The sequence below is a fragment of the Vespula pensylvanica genome, chromosome 11 (genome assembly GCF_014466175.1).
Source record: "Vespula pensylvanica isolate Volc-1 chromosome 11, ASM1446617v1, whole genome shotgun sequence".
NCBI classification, from domain to species: Eukaryota; Metazoa; Arthropoda; class Insecta; order Hymenoptera; family Vespidae; genus Vespula; species Vespula pensylvanica.
The window spans coordinates 5,300,311-5,321,402 of NC_057695.1; the positions used below are offsets into that span (position 1 = coordinate 5,300,311).

The window sequence follows — 21,092 nt, forward strand, 5'->3', positions numbered from 1 at the left end:
TTTTACATTCAGCACAGGTACAGCTAGCTCAAATGAATTTTGTCTTTTGTTATTGTATTTCCTTACGCCTCTTCTTCTCCTTTTTTTTTTATTATTATTTCTTTTTTTGGATTCGTGCTTTAACCCATGGAACGATGATAGTGCATTCTGCTGACAAATGGTCGCTTACATACTCTATCGATTCGAGCATCGCGTAGTCTTCCGTTTGGTGTTTCGAATCTTGATGGAGTGTACACGGAAGTACGTGTACGAGTCTCGAATTTGCATTTGAACACGTTTGCATAACACTGAGAGCACGTACGAACGTACTGTTGCAGGTGAGCCACGTGATATAAAGAGTAACAACGGCTGGGAAAATGGCAGACAGACCGAAAAGTCGATACCTGACTTTCAGCATACTTCATATCATCACGTTAATGTGCCAAGGTAAGTCATTTTCTAGCTCTTAAACATCTCCATATAATATTATTCACATTTGCAGAATAAATCCTTCGTTAAATACATAAACGCGTCTATCAAGTCTGTTTCAACAATCTTTTTACTTCTCCCCTTAAAGAAATATATTATAGGCATAGAAAAGATTAAATTGTAATTGCATTTCTAATAACACACAAATAAATATAATGATTCTGTTGTTATAATCATTTAAATGGTATAAAATTATTTTATACAAAGAATATAAAATAAACAAGCAAAACAAAATAGCGTGTTTTCGTGAGGCAAATTTCATGATAACGTGAGCTCATTTAACGTAACGTCAGAATTCGTATTTCAATAGAAATCAAAACGCTTATATTTAATAATCCGCACTTTCGTTCTTATTATAAGAGAAACGTTCTAGTTTTCGCTTGTTAATAGGCGAGAGGGAACTAATTAACAAATTTAACGAAATAGCAAAGCACATAATTTGGTGAACACCGGGAGAATTCGAAATTCTCTAGTATCTAGGGAATGATTTGTCATCGAAAGTAATATGGCCCAATGGAACGGTTGCAATGAAAGTTTCATTTTACTCGAAGTAGTTAGGGCTCTTAGCGTTTCGGTAAAAGCCGCGTTGGCTCTTATGCCACGTTATTTACCACTCAAGTTGACATTCATGTCTCGTCGTTGCTGCAGCATTACGGATGCTGCGTCTCTATTTCTATATATATATATATATATCTCTCTCTCTCTTTCTCTCTATCGTGGAAAAGCCTTTACCGTCATTCAGCTTTCTACGTACGCTCAATGAGAGAATTAGCACGAATCGACGAAGATTATGGATCTCTTTGGTTCCTCCCTCGTTTTCTCGCTTTCAATCGAGTGCTATAAGTAATATTACGTGTATTTATCAAAGCGTACCATTGAAATGTTTCAAAAATTATATTATTCAATTGTATTTTTATTATTATTTTCTTGTTAATCATAATAATTTGATTTTTAAAAAGCTTTATAGAAAATTCTTTCTTTTATTTATATATTTATGTATTCGTCAAATCATTCGTGAGATTATTATCGTTAAAATTATTATAAAATTTGAATAGTTTAATATAATATACAATCAAATTATATTAATTGAGTTATTATTTTTATAAATAATCGTGCGTGCAAATATATTTTTTCTCTTTTTCTTCTTTCTTTCTCTTCCTTTTTAAATAAATACACTTAATGAAGAATTGAAGAAATCGATACGTATGTTAATTATTCGTATAAAATATTTATGACAAATGGTTTATGATAAATGGTTTCTTTCATGTTTCATAAGTAAAAGCGCTCAAGTTTCGATATGTTTCGAGAGGTGGAACATTTATAAGAAATATATCGCTGACGCTACCGTCCACTTTACCTCATGACCCGCAATGAAATTTTCGTAGTTACGTAGTGTAAACGTGTACACTCACATACACGTACACGCTTAAAAAGCGTGCTTTATGAGCTTCAACGAATTCTGCCGCGAGCAAAGTTCGGTCGGTGCCGCCGCGTCAAATAAATTTAAACGCTTCCAACTTTACACGAAACTGCTCCATCGACAAAATATATATATATACATGTATATATACATACATATACATAGTTATATATATATCTATATATGCGTATGTATATGTGTATATATATATATGTACAGAGAAAGAGAGAGAAAGAAAAAGAGACACGAATATGTATAGAAAAGCCATTTATCAAAAAAATTTCCATTTCTATTGTAAAAAATGTCCTGAACAGATCTCTTCTAACGATCCATGACAAGATGGATATTAATTCGTTTACTTGATTGTTAATAAAATTCCCCTTTGCTGCGAAAAACTCGTCTGAAAAGTTGTGTGTACCTAGTGTCCTAATGAAAAGTGTCTGAAAGGATTATTCTGAAATCTAGTGATTTTCATTTTTTTCGAAAAACCTCGAGACTGGTTAGTATTGTTTTCGAAGAGGAAGTGACAAATCAAAAATCTTAAATGACAATATAGCGGTCAAATTGTTTATCAAATATCATTGATAAAGTTTTTTAATTCTCTTTACAATTGTCCTATTTTTTCTCTCTTTCTTTTTTTTTTAAATTCCTTTTTTTGTAATTTTGAGTTAGCTTATCGGGAAAAAATGTGTTTCAATTTCGCCGTTTCTGTTTCGACGTTTTTCGAAAAAAAATGGTAGATTTCATGGTAATCCTGATGAACAATATTCGTCGTGATACTCTGTGTATATTATTTTTTTCCTTTCTTTCTCTTTTATATTAACAAAGGAAGAGAAGGAAGGATAATGAAACGGATCATCGCGACATTTCTTTTCCGTGTCCGTTGCAGGCGCCTCGCAAATCTGTTAAAACTTTCGAATGGGCAGTAAAACGTGCCAAAGTTTATTCCCCGCACTTTAATAATATTTCGTTATACAAAGGAAGAATTGTCGGGATCTAATTTCTTATTTAGGGATAATTACGCGAGTCTTCCTTTATCGAGTTAACCGCAAATAAGGAATAAAACTTTACTCAGTACGTGTTATCTCGTTTCGTCGTCTATTATCGAGCATTTCTAATTATATCGATAAAGTTAATTTATATCAATTTATCGAATTTTTATTATAAATTTTGTCCGATATAGAAATAGACGTCAAATAAATAAAAATAGATTAACATTTCTCTTTAAGATAAAATAGTCGATATTCGAAATTCCATCTTCGTTCGTAACTTTTCTTATATCTATTTTTATCTGTAGTTGAACGATTCTGTAAAATTGCGAGTTCTTCGTTGCTTCGCCGTGAAAATTTTACAATTTCTTTGAAGAAAAGGCATCGTCTGTCGTTGTAATCGAAGGTTATGAGAAAGGTCCAGCAGCTAGACATTTTCTCTATCCTTTTCTGTCTCTCTGTCTTTCTCTTTCTCTCTCTTTCTTTCTCTTGAAGATGCATACGTGTTCTTCTTCTAACGTAGCTCCTCGTTCGGGAACAAAAACGAGATTGATACCGTTCGGAATAGCGATGGGATCGAGATCGTTTCATGTAGGAAAGGAAAACGTGCGAGCTGCATTCTATCTCTCTCTCTCTCTCTCTCTCTCTCTCTCTCTCTCTCTCTCTCTCTCTTTCTTTCTTTCTTTCTTTCTCTTTTTCTATATCTATCTATCTATCTATCTATCTTTCTATCTATCTATCTCTTCCTTTTTCGTGGCTCTCTTCTATGCGAGAAGATTTTCGCGTGACGGCCAATCAACGTCTTCTTTCTTCTCTTCTACTTCCACGCATATAAACGAGACTGCAGACGAGCTTGACGTGTCTCTTCGAACATCCACGTAAATATCAAAAAGTGTATATGAGTGTATATATATATATATATATACGTATGCATATATGTATGTGTGTATATACGTGTGTATGTATATGTCTTTCATTTTTGAACTCTTATTATCGAAAAAAAAGTGAACATATGAAAAATGTTTACATAAAATAATGCGATTTTTTTTTTTAATTATAAAAAATAATTCATAAATAAAGAGTTCGTTGTATGTATCAACAAAAGCGATAAAAGAGATAATACGATAAAAGAGAAGGAGAAAAAGATAAAGAGAGAGAAGAATCAATTTTTAATATTGTTAAGAAATTGAAAGGATAATAAAATCCGAATAGAAGTGAAAATTCAAAGATCTTTAATATTTCGTTCTATTTTTCAACGTTGTATTTCACTTTATCTAATTGTGAAACATAATGAAAAGACAGAGAAAGTTAAAAAATGAAAGAACGCACGTAGTTAAAAAAAAAAAAAGAAGAAACAAGAGAAAAGAAAAGAAAAGAATTCGACAAAGTAAAGCGGCTTACATTTATCAAGCGTATTACGCAGCATGTTTCGAAAGATAAAAGACAACAAATGTTTGTAGGTAGGAGGAAATCGAAAAAGTTTCGCAAGTCAACAGTCAGGCTGCGATTAACATTTTTCAAAAAAGGAGAGAAATGAGTAACATTTGCGTGTATGCACATAAAGAATGACAATCGATGTTGAACCTTACAATTTTCCCAACGTTTCTTCGTAATGAATCCGTACCTCGTCTTTACTGAAGTAAACAAAAAGATTTGTACATTTGCATAAATACCATGCGCTCTTGGAAACATAGGAATTTTTTAACAAGAAAAAAGAGAGAGAGAGAGAGAGAGAGAGAGAAAGAGAAAGGTCGATTAGCATAAGAACCGTTTACTTGCGAATGAATTAAGCGAGAAGTAAAAAAAAAGGTATGTGAATCAAGAATCCCTTTGGATTTTTCGTTTCCACGAATATCCAAAGCTATGTAAATAAAATGTAACAGAATATTGATTCGTAGTGGTGAACCTTACGAATGGATAGATATTGGATTCGCTAAGAGATGAAGAGAATCAAAATTCAAATGGTTCTGTTATAGTCCATCTGATAAGATTCTTATCTTCTTTTCTCTCTTTTCTTTCTCTCTTTTTTGTTCTTTTTTCATTCTTTCTTTCTTCCTTCTTTCTCTTTTCATTAGGCCAAATGGAAAAACTTCCGTTATAGTACGGTCAACATTGTAAATCTCGACTTAAAGGAAAGAAAGAAAGACAGAGAGAGGACGAGATAAATAGACATGATGGTTAAGAAGAATAAGAAAAAGAAAAAGAGAAGGAGAGAAAGAGAGAGAGAGAGAGAAAGAGAAAGAGAAGTGTGAAAATCGCGTAGAAAAAAAAAACGAGCCATCACATGATGCCGTTATCATGAGAGAGAGAGAGAGAAAGAGAGAGAGAGAGAGAGAGAGATAAAGAGAGATGGAGAGAGTAAAAGAAGATGGGAAAAGAGGAAAAGCTGGTAAGAAACTTTCCTTTTTCCCTATACCACTATCGTTCGTTTCTTTTTTTCCTACTTTTTTTCTTCTTTTTTTCTTTTTCTTTTTTATTCTTTTCCTCTTTTTACTCAAGAACGCGGAGGCCGTTCGGTCGCATAAATGCGAAAACATATTTAAGATGTTATCTCAGAGCGAGAGCCGAGCCGCATTCAAAGTTGAGACATTAAATGTACATTAGCGACGTTATACTTCGCCCGTGCCGACCACTTAACTTCATGGACACCCTTACGTATGCCCACCACCAAGGAAATCTTGTCTTTTTTTTCTCTCTCTCGCTCTTTCTCTTTTTTTAACCACAGGTTACCACCCTTTTGCTTGTAATAACGAGCAAATTGTTGAGATGTAAATCGCAGAGATTACAACGCTTAAGTATTTTCTTGTGTAACTTTGTCGATAATTACTTGGTGATTCTTTATTATTACAATCTTTGATTTTCGATCATCATCATATTCCGATAATATTTCGATAGTTTAATGTAGTATCGATGTTTTGGATTTATTCCATTTTTCTTCTCTTTTTTTCCATTTCTTTTCCAAGTAAGTAAATCGTCGTTACATTGAATTGAATATTAATTGAAAAATAATATTATAAATTTGAAATCATTTCTTATTCTTTTTTAATTTTTTTCTTTCTAACCCAGACAATACAAAATATATTATGTTTGAAATAGATTTTTTTTTTACTATTATATCAATACCTAATCCAACTAAATTATGTCATTGAGTATAAATGAAAAGGATAATAAAAAAAAAAAAATCGATATAGAGTGAAAAGAAATTTTCGATCAAAGAAATCAACGTATTAAACGTTTCCACGTGATCGGTGTTTCATGGAGGAAAATCACGTAAATAGTATCTCAGTATCTCGAGTAAATATACACACAAGGCTTGAACGCATATACATAGGTAGAGAGTAAACGAGTGTTTTATCCCCTTCCTCCGATACGTATTCGATATCGTCGTGTTCAACGCGCGTAAGACACTTTCTCTATCACTTTCTCTCTCGACACATGTTTCAACGGTGGCTTAACGACGCGGAAAATACGAAATGATTTTCAAGGAAAAAGAGTGTGAATACGATGGTTGAACTACAAACGGAATGAAAAGTCGCTTGGAAAAGCACGGAAACGGATTGAATGTTGTCGAGTGTGCACTATTGCGAGAACATGAAAGCTATCGCGAGTTTTTACTTTATATATATATATATATATATATATATATATATATATATATATTCTTTTTCTTTCTCTGTCTTTCTGACTCTTTAATACATTTGTATATTTATCTCGTTCATTGCATCGTATTTCTGACTGCGGATTTTCGATTTATTTGTAAAACTTTTATCAAGATTATCTAAAACTTTCGTTTTAGCATATATCTATTTGTAATAATATTATACGTGTTTACATCTTCTGTCTGTTATACGCACGAGAAAAAGGAAGAATGAAAAAGAGAGAGAGAGAGAGAGAGAGAGAGAGTAAATTATATAAAATATAACGTACGATCTTTCCATCCCTTTTTCTATGTTCAAACAGCGATATGAGATTCGGATTAGTATTGCTTACGCCAAAGGAAAATCCCTTCCCTAGTTGCAGACGTGAAAACGTTTACGTAGCCGTATGTAAGCTTGCACGTGTCTTGCCCTCGTCGTCAATATTTGCTTTGGACATTGGCATAAAGACAAATCTCTGTGATCGTTGAATAGATTGCAGTAAAGGGTGCGAAATGTAAAGAAACTTTTTGTAGTATCCATTAAATTAATTTGATTCTTGTGAAATATGATAAAATAATAATTATATATGTATGTATGTATGTATATATCTGTGGTATATATATGAGTATATATATATATATATATATATATATATATATATATAAACCTAAGTAATAGTAAATGGGTAATAGTAGGTTAACGATTAAATATATAAATAAATAAGGGTAATGAAATTAATGGGTTAATGGTCTTCCATAATGGAAAACGATGATTGATAATTATCAAGATCTAATATCAAAATCAATATAAAATAATATATTAATGATTAAATAAATAAGTAAATAAGTGAGAAGAGAAATGAAAGAAATATATTATAGTTTCAATGTTGCATAATGTTGCAATTACTATTAAGAAAGATAAAGAAAATAGCCAAGATTCGAAAGGATAAGAATAAGAAAGAGAGAGAAGAGAGAGGAAAGAGTATTATCTCTTTGTTTTTTTCTTTTGGACATTTAAAATGAAAGTCTACCGCCGAATGGGCTATGTCGAATCGCTTTTATTCTCGATTTTCGATAGATAAGCAGACGTTCGAAATAAATGATCCTCCTTTTCAAAGTCTCTTTTCTTTTTTATGGAGTCTAAGAAAAATAATAGTCCAGTAGTGGGGCTGTGTAAAGTGGGAGGAAAACTCGAAAAGAACGAAAAGGCAATTTAAATCGGTATAAGCTTTCTCAATGAGTATAAGAGAAAGAGAGAGATGTAGAGAAAGAAATAGAAAGAATGATCATGCTCTCATTGTTTCGTTACCGACGGGAAACGTATAATAGTCGAGTGGTAACTACGGTCCTGGAATTTCGAGTAGAAAGAGGAAAAAGGAAAAATCGTCGAAAATCGTAGCATCCACTAGGTTTCTCTTTATAGATATATGTATATGTACATACAGGGTGAGTCACGTAACTAATTTGCAAGAGCAAATAATACAAAGTAAATATTTCATTATTTAATAATAAATAAATGAGAAAGATTGTGAGAAAATGAATTTTGTTTCTTTTTTTATTTCAATCGCTGTTTGTTTAGATATATTTTTTTTTTTATTATTTATAATAAATAATTCGTTGAAAGTTACAGAATTCTCTTTTTTCTTTCTCTTTCTCTTTGTCTCTTGTATAAAAAAGTTATTCCATCGAAACTTGACTCGAATATCCTTCGTTGTTTTCAATGATATAGGAAAGCCGTGATTAAGATAAATAGGACACCCTCTGTATAGAGAATACTGAATGCGGTATTACGTGAAGCAAACCACGGAATAGTTTCAACCCTCCCAACTACGTTTTCGTTAACGAGCGACTCGCTTTTTCGAGAAACGGGAAGTTCCGAAGGCGCAAAGAAATTGCACTCTGATCAGTTCTATGAATCTAGTCCCGTTCTCCTTCCAGTTCGATGGATATTAATCAGGAGCGAATAAGGAACGGGGAACTGTTTTGCGATTGTGAGGAAATACGAGAAGAGAGAGAGAGAGAGAGAGAGAGAGAGAGAGAGAGAGAGAGAGAGAGAGAGAGAAAGCATGCGTGCGTTGTAGGAATAATTCTCAGGTAACAAAAATATTACCGTCTTTATCGTAACTCAGGAACATGATCGGCCTAACCTTCCAAGTTGATCGATAATAACGATAAATTTCGAGATCAAGGATATCATAAGATAAAGATTAATTATTCTTTCGTAATTATCTATTCTTATCATTTGCCTAAAGATCGTCTAATTTTATTCCTATTGTTTGTTCTATCATAATTATTTCTTCTGTTATTAATTGTTCCGTTAATTAATATTGTGATTAATTGTGATTAATATTTTATCTGATAATAATTTTAAAACATTACTTTTAATTCTCATTTGTTATGTACATTATGCGTATCATTGATTATACAATTAATGTTTCGTACAATAAACAAAAAAAAAAAAAAGATCAAAAAATAAAAAAAAAGGAACAAGAAAGCTAAGATTGTATCAGAATCATATTTTATGATATTGTAAAGTCGAAAATTTGTTATATACTTTATAAGATGAAACCACGTGACAAGGGTGTAACACGTACGACAATATGGCGGACTAACTTCCAGGTCATATTCAAGAAACGTGTTTCGTATTGGTACGCCTTTGGTGGTTCGATCCGGTGAGAAAAGACGACGGTGGCTTCTCGCAGCCCATTTAATGGCATTTCCGTGCTTTCCAAAAAGGGAAATATTAAATTTCAGGAGCATCACTCTTTCCTATAATATCTTATACACATATATACACACATACATACATATATACATTCATATCTAGATATATATATATATATATATATATATATATACATTTTATTATATATGGTAAAAGTATTCTTAGAAAAGAGACTTTGGTGGGGGATGGAGACACGCCGTTGGCCCACTTTAAAAGACCGATAAAACCGACATTCAGCTCCTGCCAGAGGAACTCTTTAACTCCGCTAGGGTAGTGAAAATCTTTTAGTTCTTATCTAGGACACTGTAAACCGTCCCTATTCCCTCTTTCTCTTTCTCTCTCTATCTCCCTCCTTCTTTCTGTCTTTATCTATCTATATCTCTATCTCTATTTTTCTCCCTTTCTCTCTCTCTCTCTCTTTCTCTCTCTTCACCATTTGAGGTTCCGAGAAGAGGATCTCGTCTCCACGGCATCCCGGGATATCGGATTCAATTATGTTCATTCGGCATTATTACGATTTGCACGGCGTACGGCCTTATTACCGCCCTTTCAATTTATTCATTCGTCGCCATTCTACATCTCACCGAGTGCGGTGCTTAAATATTCAAGATATTCATATTCGGAATCTCATTGGCATTGAAGCTATCTCATTCTCTCTCTCTCTCTCTCCTTCTCTCTCTCTCTCTCTCTCTCTCTTTCTTCTTCTCTCTATATCAATGTCTCTTTACTTCCCTCGAGACCAATTGGATTACGATTGGCATTGATTTTTCACGATTTATGTACACATGTATGTATGCGTATATGTAAGTAGATATGTATATACTAGTATGTGTATTAAATCTCATTACATAATAATAAGATCGAGATATAGACTGGTTGTATAGTTCACGATATCTCTTAATACAAGACCAAGTTAAAATAATGACGATGATAATTCACCATTAAAGCGTGGAATTTTAATTAAGATTTCTTAGTCCGGTGATATATTAGAATTCGTTTTTGTCAGACATTCTTACTGGTATAAGAGATAATTCGAGAGACGTTCATAGATTATCTTTCGTAAGTTGTAACACGTTTTACGAGTAATGATAAAGTGAAAGGAAAAAAGGGAGGATCGTAATAAAAAAAAAAAAAAAGGAAAAAAAGGATACGTTGTACTAACGTTAACTCGTGAAGAGCTTAATTAGAAACTTGTAAGGAAAAATATCAGATAGTTTGAATCTATCTTTGAAAGATTTACTTTTCATTTATTACAAGCACGCGCACATCCACGTTTAATATTTATATATCTATCTATAAAATCAGAAGATTAAAAAGATCTATCCTTTCTTTCGAATCTGTCGCATTGATCTAACACACTTTTATTAATACAATAATACGTTATTCGAATTTAAATAGAAAAAAAATTGTTTATATAAAATACTATTGCGTATATACATATCTATGCGTACATATGCACCTGCGTACCTATCTACCTGTATATTTAAATACATAGGATATAACGTATGAAAAAAAAAAAAAAATAAAATAGAAAAGAAAAAAAAATGTATAATACTATAAAAACGTAGGTTACAAAAGGTAGACATGTAACGTGAACAACCATGCAACCCCATTCATCTTACTCCGTGCGTTTCTACCATGCTGTTTTCTGCGCTTCCATACTTACATACATACTCGGTGAATTCCTTTCTACCCTCTTTACCAACCCGTGCCACAAGATCTCTTCCTTGGATCCTCAACTGGTGCTCATGTGTGTATAAATCTGCATGTACGTATACATATAAAATACACATACATACCTACGTGTTCTTCACGAAAATCGTAAATTCGCCGTCCGACGTTTGCTGCTTCTTCTGTGCTCGATTTCTTATATTTTCTTGCGCGTCTTCTCTCGCGTCTCTCACGATTATTTATTGCATCTCTTTCTCTCTCTCTTTTTATCTCTCTCTCTCTCTCTCTCTCCCTCCCTGTTTTTCTCTTCCATCGTGTATAGAATTTGTTTAACCTTCTTGCTTCTTGTTTATCGTATCATACTATATTACATTTAAAATCGAAATTCATCATACGAAAATGTAGATTTATAGGAAATATGCGGGGTTTTTTTTTTTTCTTTTTTTCTGCTTTCTTTTTTTACTTACATAGGTATCGTCGTTACACGAGGTAGGGTCTTTCAATATAATGTTAAGAAAGTTATTGAAAGTTATTTCTTTCTTTACTGGAATTTGAATCTTTTTTTTTCTAAATGAAAGTTATTTCTTTTTTATTATTCTTTTTCAAATGAAATAATTAAATTTAAATGATTTTTTTAGTAATGTTTTTTGCAACGTTGAGTACGATTCGATTAAAAATATGAAATAGAATATCGGACGAATGGCAAACATTGGCTCATTTTCATATTGATTCAATTTCGACAATGATCGGTTGAATTTCATTCATTTTATTTTTTTGTGAAGCTCTTCAGTGGTTTACGAATCGTTGATGTGAAATTTTGACCTTTGATATGAAAATAATCCAGCGACAATAAATGGCATGATATCGGTGCGTATCGTGAAAAAAAAAACTATCATGGTTATTCAGCCGATATTGTGTATCATATAATTGTAATTGATCATGCTACATGTTGCAATACAGATTTTTAAAATTTATTTAAATTTAAATGACTTGTTTAAAAAAAAAAAGAAAGAACAAAAAAAAGAACATTCGGTAAAAAGGATCGACCGATATTTATTCAAAAAATTCTATATAATGAATGTATGTAAATTTGAGCACATCTTTTAAATACATTTTTATTATTTATATTTACGTACTCGTTCGATATCAAAGTTTATGAAAAATCGATTAATCATAGTCATTTTATTTTAAATCGTTTATATTATAATATCTCGTTTCCTTCGTAAAATGTCTCTTTCATTCTATCATTAATATTGTTATCAGATAAAGCTATATGACAAGAGGTAATTAATGTCGCTTAGATTTTAGTCCTGTAAAGTTACATTAATATCTTCGTTCGTTGAACAAGTATCACGACTCGTGACAAGGCACGATTTGTCAGTGTTCGTTCGACAAAGGAAACGTTGGAAAAACGTACGATTCTTTCTCTCTCTTTCTCTCTTTCTCTCTTTCTCTATCTCTCTACTTTCTTACGTTAGTTACGTAAAATTAAACTCGGGTAAGAAATCGTAGCACCGAGTGATATTACAAAGCTATGTCTTGAAAAGAGAACGAGAAAATTATTTGACGTTGAATTGTTCGCATAAAACTATGTTTTAGTCATAGTATTGCAAGACAAATATAAAATCCTTTTATCTTTTTCCCATTACCTGCATTATATTACATTTTATTTCATATAGTATAGAAACTAAAAAATTCTATAAGCAGACAAATCAATAATTTTTTAACAAACAATTTCCATTTCTTTTTTTAGTCCGTACAACGTATGCAAAAATTTAATTTCAATTTCGCGTCATAAAAATTGGAATTATTTTTATGTTATATTTCTTTCTTTTCTGCCCGCTTTTTTTGCAGGAGATATTATTGGAATTAAAAAAATAATGATATAGATGATAATGTAAAAGACTATTAAACAAGATATGAATAAAAGAAAAGTAATTAACGAATTAAATTAATTTTTGTCCCGCTGTATTCTATTATATTTTATTATATGCAATGTAGACAACTCTTTTTTTCACCGATCACAGTAATTTTTTATAATGAACAATTTCATTTTCTTCGTTGAACATATATCAATAAATTTGCAAAATTTTTACTTTCAACAAAATATTATTATTATATTAAAGTACTTCCAACAAAATATTATTAAGACAGAATAAAAAAATATAGACGATAAACATGTAAGAAACAATCGAAATTATAAGAATGAAATAGTATTTTTTTTTTAAATCATTTAATACTATAAAAATGAAAGAGAGAAAGAGAAAGAGAAAGCAATTAATGGAAGATGATCGTCGAGCGATTTGTCGTGGACGTTGCAGTCTCGGAAACGCATCATCCTCGTTGTGTGCACTTATACCATACCCATATCGAATTGCGGGTATGATGCATCGTCCTGCATCTCGTTATCTCGTACAAGAGACAAGCCATTTTTCATCTAGTCTTCGGAAACCGAACGAGCGAGTCCGAACCTGTAGTCCGAGCTTTATCCGTCGACGTTTCAGGATCGATTTCGTGGTACGTTTAACGTGATTCTTTCTTCTTTTTCATTCGAGCTAACAAGAAAATTTTTGCCCTTTTATAAAGAATTCACGTAAATATATATAACATGTAAACGTTTTATACGTAAAAAAAGAAGAAAAATGTATTCAAAAAGTAACACTTCCAAACGTGAAAATTTAAATCTTATGAATCGTATTATTGGAACTTTATGATCAATACTAATGTTTAATACGTTATTAAAAATAAATAAACCCTACTCGTAGACGGGTAACGCATAACTGTTTTATACGTGAAAGAATTATCTAACAAAAGAAAAATTCTTGTTTAAAATATATTTAACATTTTGAAACATGAAAAATTCGATCGTATAAAATTTTTCAAATTTCTCGATCATTGGATGATAAAACGTTGAATAACTATATTAAAAATTTTATCTCTATTATTAAGTTAATAAATTTCATAGTAAGTTAAATTACACGGTATTATGAGTGAACATCTTTTACGGAACGAATTCATTGACTTTCCAATCGCCTGCCTCTCGTGTCTGCCGAATCTGAGAACTCCTAGGACGTAATATTCGCATTGGTAATATAGTCAAGTCGAATCTTACGGAGATGGGTAGAGACGTCTTCGAATATTTATTCACCGAGAGGAAAACATTCGTAGAGGAGGGTAGGAAAGTTTCTTACAGGAGCAAAGATTCTCCTTGCATCTCGAGTATATCCACGTCGAGAGTATGGAAAACTCATAGAAAGAGAGAGAGAGAAAGAGAAAGAGAGAGAGAGAGAGAGAGAACATAAATAATGAATAACAAATAGATACGAATCGGAACTAATTTCCACGTTATATAGAATATAATCCTATGGCATAGAATATATATTAGTTTAACATAATAATCTATATATCAGAATATAAACGTACAATATATAACAAAGAATATGTATATATCTTCTCGAAGTTAGATATTACAGTTATATATCAAATCATAATCAGATAAGATTTAATATACAATATCTGTCGGAATTTGAATAATATAGTATTATATCGGTTTATATAATCGTACAATTTACTATCCATATCTATCACAGCAGAATCATATAATGTGGTATATCTGTCGGAGTTAGATAATATAGTAATTTATGAGAATATATAATCATATGATGATAATAGTATATTTGTCGGTGTTAGACAATGTAATAAATATAATAATTTATTTTTAGTAGAATCGTATATATAGCAAAAACAAAAAAGAAAAAAGACGGAAAAAAATAACGAACGAGTTATAATGACGATAGAATTAAAAAAGAAAAAGAAAGAAAAAGTACGAAAAAAGAATTATAATAAAGATCGTATCTTCAACTTTATCCGACTGTCCAACAAGAGGGATCAATATATCACTGCTAAATAACGAGAAAGTTTTTCCCTTTGAAATAAAAGCTCCTAGATCTCTAGGTCGATGGAATTCCGAAGCTGGTTATCGCCGATCGCTGATGTTCCTGGATGATGAGAAGAGCTCAGAGGCACGGAGGCTTTGCTTAATGCACGGAAGCACTTTAATTTCGGCTTTTCAGCCTCCCCCTACCACATCTCCTCGCGAAATGCAATATCGTAGGGGTGCCCAACCACCGCACAAACTATTTCCGACACTTCCAAACTATTTTCAATGTATGTAGGTACGTAGGTACCCTCTCTCTTTCGACTACTGCTAACCTATCCTCCCTGTCCTCCTTCCTTTCCTCTTTTCCTCTCTCGGTAGCTGGCGTTTTCTTCGAATTTTATGAGCGATGTTAGAAAAGCTAAGTAAGAGCCTTCTCAAACGAGCAATTATATTTTATATACGTGTTCTTAAATTAATTCGAACACTTTTTTTTCATTATAATCATTCGATCTGAATATAAACTACGAATACAAATGTGAATTATTTGATAATACTTTTTCTTTTTCTTTTTTCTTCTCTTTTATTGGGAAAATAATATTAATCAGGGTATAAGAATCGTGAGATATTTAAATTTTATAGTTAAACTCTATCGGATAACAAGTTAGTTTATTATGCAAGATAATTAGAAGGATAATTACGAATGAATTTTTATTTTGATAATTTTTTGATTGTTGTTTAATCTTCTCTCTCTCTCTCTCTCTCTCTCTCTCTCTCTCTCTGGCATTTTTATAATTTTATACAATTTTATAATAAACGGATATACGCATCCCACGTATACGATAAATTTTTAAATATAGTTACAATATGTAAATTTATTTTTACATAATTAGCGCTTATAAATTATTCATACTCATTTCAATACCAATATTTATTAAAAATTCATCGGCATTACGAATAATATATACTACATCGATTCATCAATGTTAAAATACATTAATATTAAGACATTGAAAGCAATCAACAACAAATAAAAATAAATTATTGACGGAAAGTTGAGAAGAACTTTGTTTCCCTCGTCATTGGTCTTTTCGAAATGATGAATAATTGTCGAAAGCACGAAAGGGAAAGTGCAGCAATGTCGGCTGTTATGTTTCCTAGGTAGGTCAAGAGTCCATGGTTATGCAGAACTAGAAGAAAATGTTTAATTGCGAACCTTCTCTTTCTCTCTCTCTTTCTCTCTTTCCTTCTCTCTCCTTCCTTCTTTCTCTCTCTCTCTCTCTCTCTTTCTCTTTCTCTCTAACACTTAAGTTCGTATCCTCGTTTTCCCATTTTCCCTCAATTTTATGTCCTCGCATCCGGTTCGCGAGCTCGTCGTGCTCATCGTCGACGCCTTTCACCGAGAGGATAACTAAAAGTCCAACGGCAGAACGGAGAATCGTTTGTTCGTTGGGTGCTAAAAGGAAACCAGCGACGTCCTCGCAATTATTCTCGAGAAATTGGCGCCGTCAGGTGAGCCGCGCGACTGTTTTTACGGGCTTTAACTTTTCATCGCTCGTTTCCACTCTCTCCTACCATTCGAACCCCCCCTTTTCAACCACTTCAACTTCTCAACCAGAGCCGCTTTTCGGACTTTTGCCTCTTTCAAATGTGAGTCTATGTACTATACTAAGAGAAGCATTAATGGCGTCTGCTCAGGGCTAACCCTTTCATTTTTTTCTCTTTTCTTTTTCTTTTCTTTTTTTTTTTTTGTTTTTGTTTTTCTTTTATCAAGACAGAGAGTTTCTTTTTCATATGTATTTTATATATTTATATCTACAATACCCACTTTTCTTTATAATTACATGTATCTTTTTATTAATCAGATTTTCAATTAATGAATATGCTTCAGTTCTGTAAATGCTGCACTTTTCCAAATCTGCAGCTTAATCAGTTTGACGTGTATTTTTAATTTTAGGTAAAAAATAATAAAGAAGAAAAAGAATGAATGAGTGCTTGTACATTATTATATTTATACTTTTATACACACATAAAAAGTTGAAATAATGGAAAGATTAAGTTATTATAATTTTGTTTTTGTTACGAAATTTATATTAAAAGTATAGATTGCTGAGAATTATCGTATTTTGCATTTAAGGGTGGGCACTTTTTATATAGGAATATGAAATAAAAAAAAAATGAAAAGAATAAAAAAGAAAAAAGGAAGAAAAAAAATTTATAGAAAATAGTCGATGCTAATTTGAAACAAGATGGCATTTTTGTTTCTTCTCATTCTCTCTCTCTCTCTCTCTTTCTTTTAGTCGTAACGAGTCTCCCTTAATGACGTCATTCGCATTAATGATAATAACGTTAACGACGGTACCTACGCGTTGCTACGCAAATATTCACGAGAATGCGTACATATATATCTGACTCCCTCGTAATAGCATGATTTTTAGGAAAGAAACGTAAGCGTGCGAGCAGTTTAGATAAATAATAACGTTATACGTCGTGTGTTTCGTTCTCGGTACTGATTACAACGTTGAGCTTGGTGTAACTATGTACCTAGGTAATGTCATTTTCTCCTGTTATAATTCTCGACAATTTTACACGCGACATTTAACTTTTGCTTCTCTTTGGTTTATGCTCTACTGAGAAGCTTTGAATGGCTCAGACAAATCCCAACATTGGCTCTAAGCTCCTTGTGTTGTTGAAAATTCGTACAAGATAGAATTTTATGGTGAAATCGAAATTGACTTATATGCTGTTATTGATTGTCGAAAGATCACAAATAACATCGTATAGAAAGAATCGTATTATTTTTCTCTTGAAATTTATTTAGGCTTTGCTCAGTTATTTTGCTCAAGATTAATTATAAATAAATATTTCGAATCCATCTATCATTTCATAGAGTACATCTTAACACTGTATGACAATTTAAATTAATAATATACCTTTACGTCATTACGAAAGATTTAAACCTCTGCATTTAAAAAATTTCATTAGACTTAGACTACAGTTGATACAAAAACACTCACGTTCGCATATATACTCAGAAAATACAAAAAGAAAATAAAATCAAAATAAAAAAAAAAGAAAGATAAAAAAGAGAAAATATGATACTAACAAAGTATAATAAAAAGAAAAAAAAAAGGGAAATCAAGAAGTAACAACCATAAATAAATACAAAACGATCGGACAACGTTGATAATTTCCATGAAACATTATCGTTCGCATTACTTTCCAATTTGAATTCTAGTCCTCTCATAGATGTTCCATGATGAAGAGATTTTTCGTTAAAAGACAAAGTTCGTAAGTCTCCTTTGTCGGATAGGAAGAAGATGGCGGTGAGAGAATAAGACACGTCATCGAAGAATCGCGATTGGGAATAAAGCGATTCTAGTCGAGAGGCATTTTCTCGGATGACAGAGAAGGGTGTGATGAGGAGTAATTCAGGAGTTGGGGTTGGGGTTGGAGTTCGGGTTCGGGTTGAAGATGGGGTGAGACACTGGGTGTGGGTGTAGATGGGGTTGGGGTTGGGGTTAGGAGTGGGGATGGCGGAGGAATGGTTGGCCCAACCCACAAGGACTCACGAGCGTCTCGACCATCCGATAACACTCCGGGATGGATTGCTTTTTTGTTCCTCGAACAATTCTATCCTGGCTATTATCTACCCTCTCTCGACGTTCTTCTCACTCCCTTATTTTCCCTTTCTCTCTCTCTCTCTCTCTCTCTCTCTGTCTGTCTGTCCTTCTCTTTTACTCTTTGTCTCTCTTCTTCCCGCAACAGTAGCAGCAGCTTTTCCTTCGGAGCTCGTCCATATTTCCGGACAGATCGCACCCCACAAAAACCATAATTGTATAAAAGATGTTCCACATTGTTCTTCTCCAACCGTTGGCGCTTATGGAAGCAAGCCAAGAAACGGAATTTCCATAGATCTTAAAATCGTAACCAATTTCCTGACGACATTTGGATATGCATCTTCGTATTTCTATCAAATGTTCTAAGAAAATCGACAAATTTCAATTGTATATATACATGTGGATGTAATAATAATCGTAAGGTATTTTCTCGTTATGAAAATGCGTTAAGAGTTAATCAATTTTGTTTTCTCAATTATTTATTTAAAGAAAAAATTTCTTTGAAACACGGACGATAGGTATAAGAAACGAAATAATGGTAGGAAACAAAACGTGAATACGTTTGGAACCAACGAATGAAACAAATTTGTTTTTAAAGAAAATTACATATTATAACGAATAAAATAATCACGAAGCAAACACATTTCGTAACACCTGAATTTCACACTTTTAGAATAAAAAGAGACAGGAACTCTACTATAGAAGTAAATGTCCAACGATGGTTACGAGTTTCTCGCATCCGGACGATGATCCCAAGTTGCAGAAATTCAAGCAAACGGAGCGTGACTCGAGACTTGAAAGAGGAAAAGGGAGATGAGAATAGAGAAGTGAGAGAGAGAGAGAGGGAGAGAGAGAGAGAGAGGGAGAGAGAGTAAGAGAGGATAGAAGAGTAAGAAAGTCCAGAAGCTGAGAGAACGTAGTCGTGAGGAAGTCGAGTGCTAATTTGAATAACAGTGCAACAAATACTAATTTGGCTTTCGTCCGTTTCCTGCTTTAGCGAATGTACGATACAACAGCAAGAAAATGTGAATGTTAAAGAAAAACAGAAATAGAGATAGATAGGTAGATATAGAGAGAAAGAGAAAAGAAGAAGAGAAAGAGAGAAATAGTTTATTAGTAACTTTCTCGCTTATTATGTAAATCTTCGAATAAATTGTAATAAAATGTTTATACATCGACAAATAAATATTAATAAAAAAGTATATAATGAATAATAATTATAAATTAAAAATTTCTTTATATATATATATATATATATATGTATGTATGCATATATAATATCGTATATACAGATTAGATATCTTCGTTTAAACTTCCGTTAATCTTTGTTAGAATAAATGAATAACATTTGGATAAAATAAAGAAATATTTATGACAATAAAGATTAGATGTGAATAAAACATTTCAAAGTCTTAAATTAATTTGATGAATAAAACTTCACTCCTCTCAGCGCATGAGCCAGCATAGTATGTATAGGTTTCGTTCTACTGATGGAAACTCTTTCTCTCTTTTCTCTTTCTACTCTATCTACACTCGAGACTGGTAGACTAAATAAATACAAATGACGTTTTCACACAGTATAGTGATCAAAGAGGAAATGTGTTAAACATATTTGTATCACCATATATACACTGAATCCTCGATTTCCGATCTTTTTCAAAAAAGGTTCCGGAAATGTTTCGGAGCGTTTTTGAAAAACGATTTTTTAATAATATTAATTTTAATAACATTTATATCAATAGTACTGAATATTTTTTACCTCCTTTTATTTATTATTCCTTTTCTGTTTCTTTTTTTCTCTTTTAATAAAACATATTACGTTAATGAAAATAAAAATAATGATCAATTATCGGCGATCCATTTTGATTTATTTCATTAGCTGTCACAAATTATATCTATATAAAATTGTTGAAATAATTTATATATTTATATTTTATATGTTAGTGTTCCTTTTCATGTTTATTTATTAATTTGTTTACTTTATAATTATATATGAATTGATAATAATATAAATAACGAATATAAATAAATAAATATAAATAAATATGAAAGCTTTTTCTCTTAAATGAAAATAAAAAAATATTACACCTGTCGAATAATAAAATGATTCTACGAATGATTTTCTCATTAAGCTGACGAATCGTGACGAGCGTTGAATGCGTAAAACGTACCAAATTCAAAGGTATAAAATATTATCGAGGAGAGTAAACGCAGAGATTCCGATCGGCGAGAAGCACTCAGTTTGCAATGAAATATTCAAAATATGCGCGACGCGTCGTTAACTTCCGTTTTTTTTCTCTCTCTCTCTCTTTCTCTCTCTTCCTGTGAATTTTTTTCCTCTCTTCGTTGCTTTCAATTCTTTTTTTTTTTTTGGGTTTAGAACATTCATATGAATAAAAGAAAAAAAAAATAAAACGAAACAGTAATTATTATAAGTATATAATAATTATTATGTTCGTATTTTAAGTTTTCTTGTTATCTTGTTATTCCCTGTATAAACGAGATGTTCATATTTATTAAAGATATTACGTGATGGCTAGCTAACGAGGAGAATTATTAGTATTTTAATTATTTTTCAACGTAACAGAATAATAAATACCTATTTTTTGTTCTTTCTTTATTGCTATTAAATATATATATATATATATATATATATATATATATATTAAAACTTCTCAAAAGCAT

At 31.8% G+C, this 21,092-nt stretch overlaps 1 protein-coding gene across 9 annotated transcripts in view; it reads left to right on the forward strand.

Moving 5' to 3' along the window:
- The window catches only part of LOC122633024 (lachesin), a 233,225-nt gene that overhangs the window by 15,395 nt on the left and 196,738 nt on the right, over positions 1–21,092 (forward strand). For all 9 annotated transcript variants that reach the window (XM_043820464.1, XM_043820460.1, XM_043820462.1 and 6 more), the window contains one exon: positions 318–426. In XM_043820464.1, coding sequence (XP_043676399.1) covers positions 357–426 — 70 coding nt within the window. In that variant the 5' untranslated portion in view covers positions 318–356. The remainder of the gene's footprint in view (positions 1–317; positions 427–21,092) is intronic.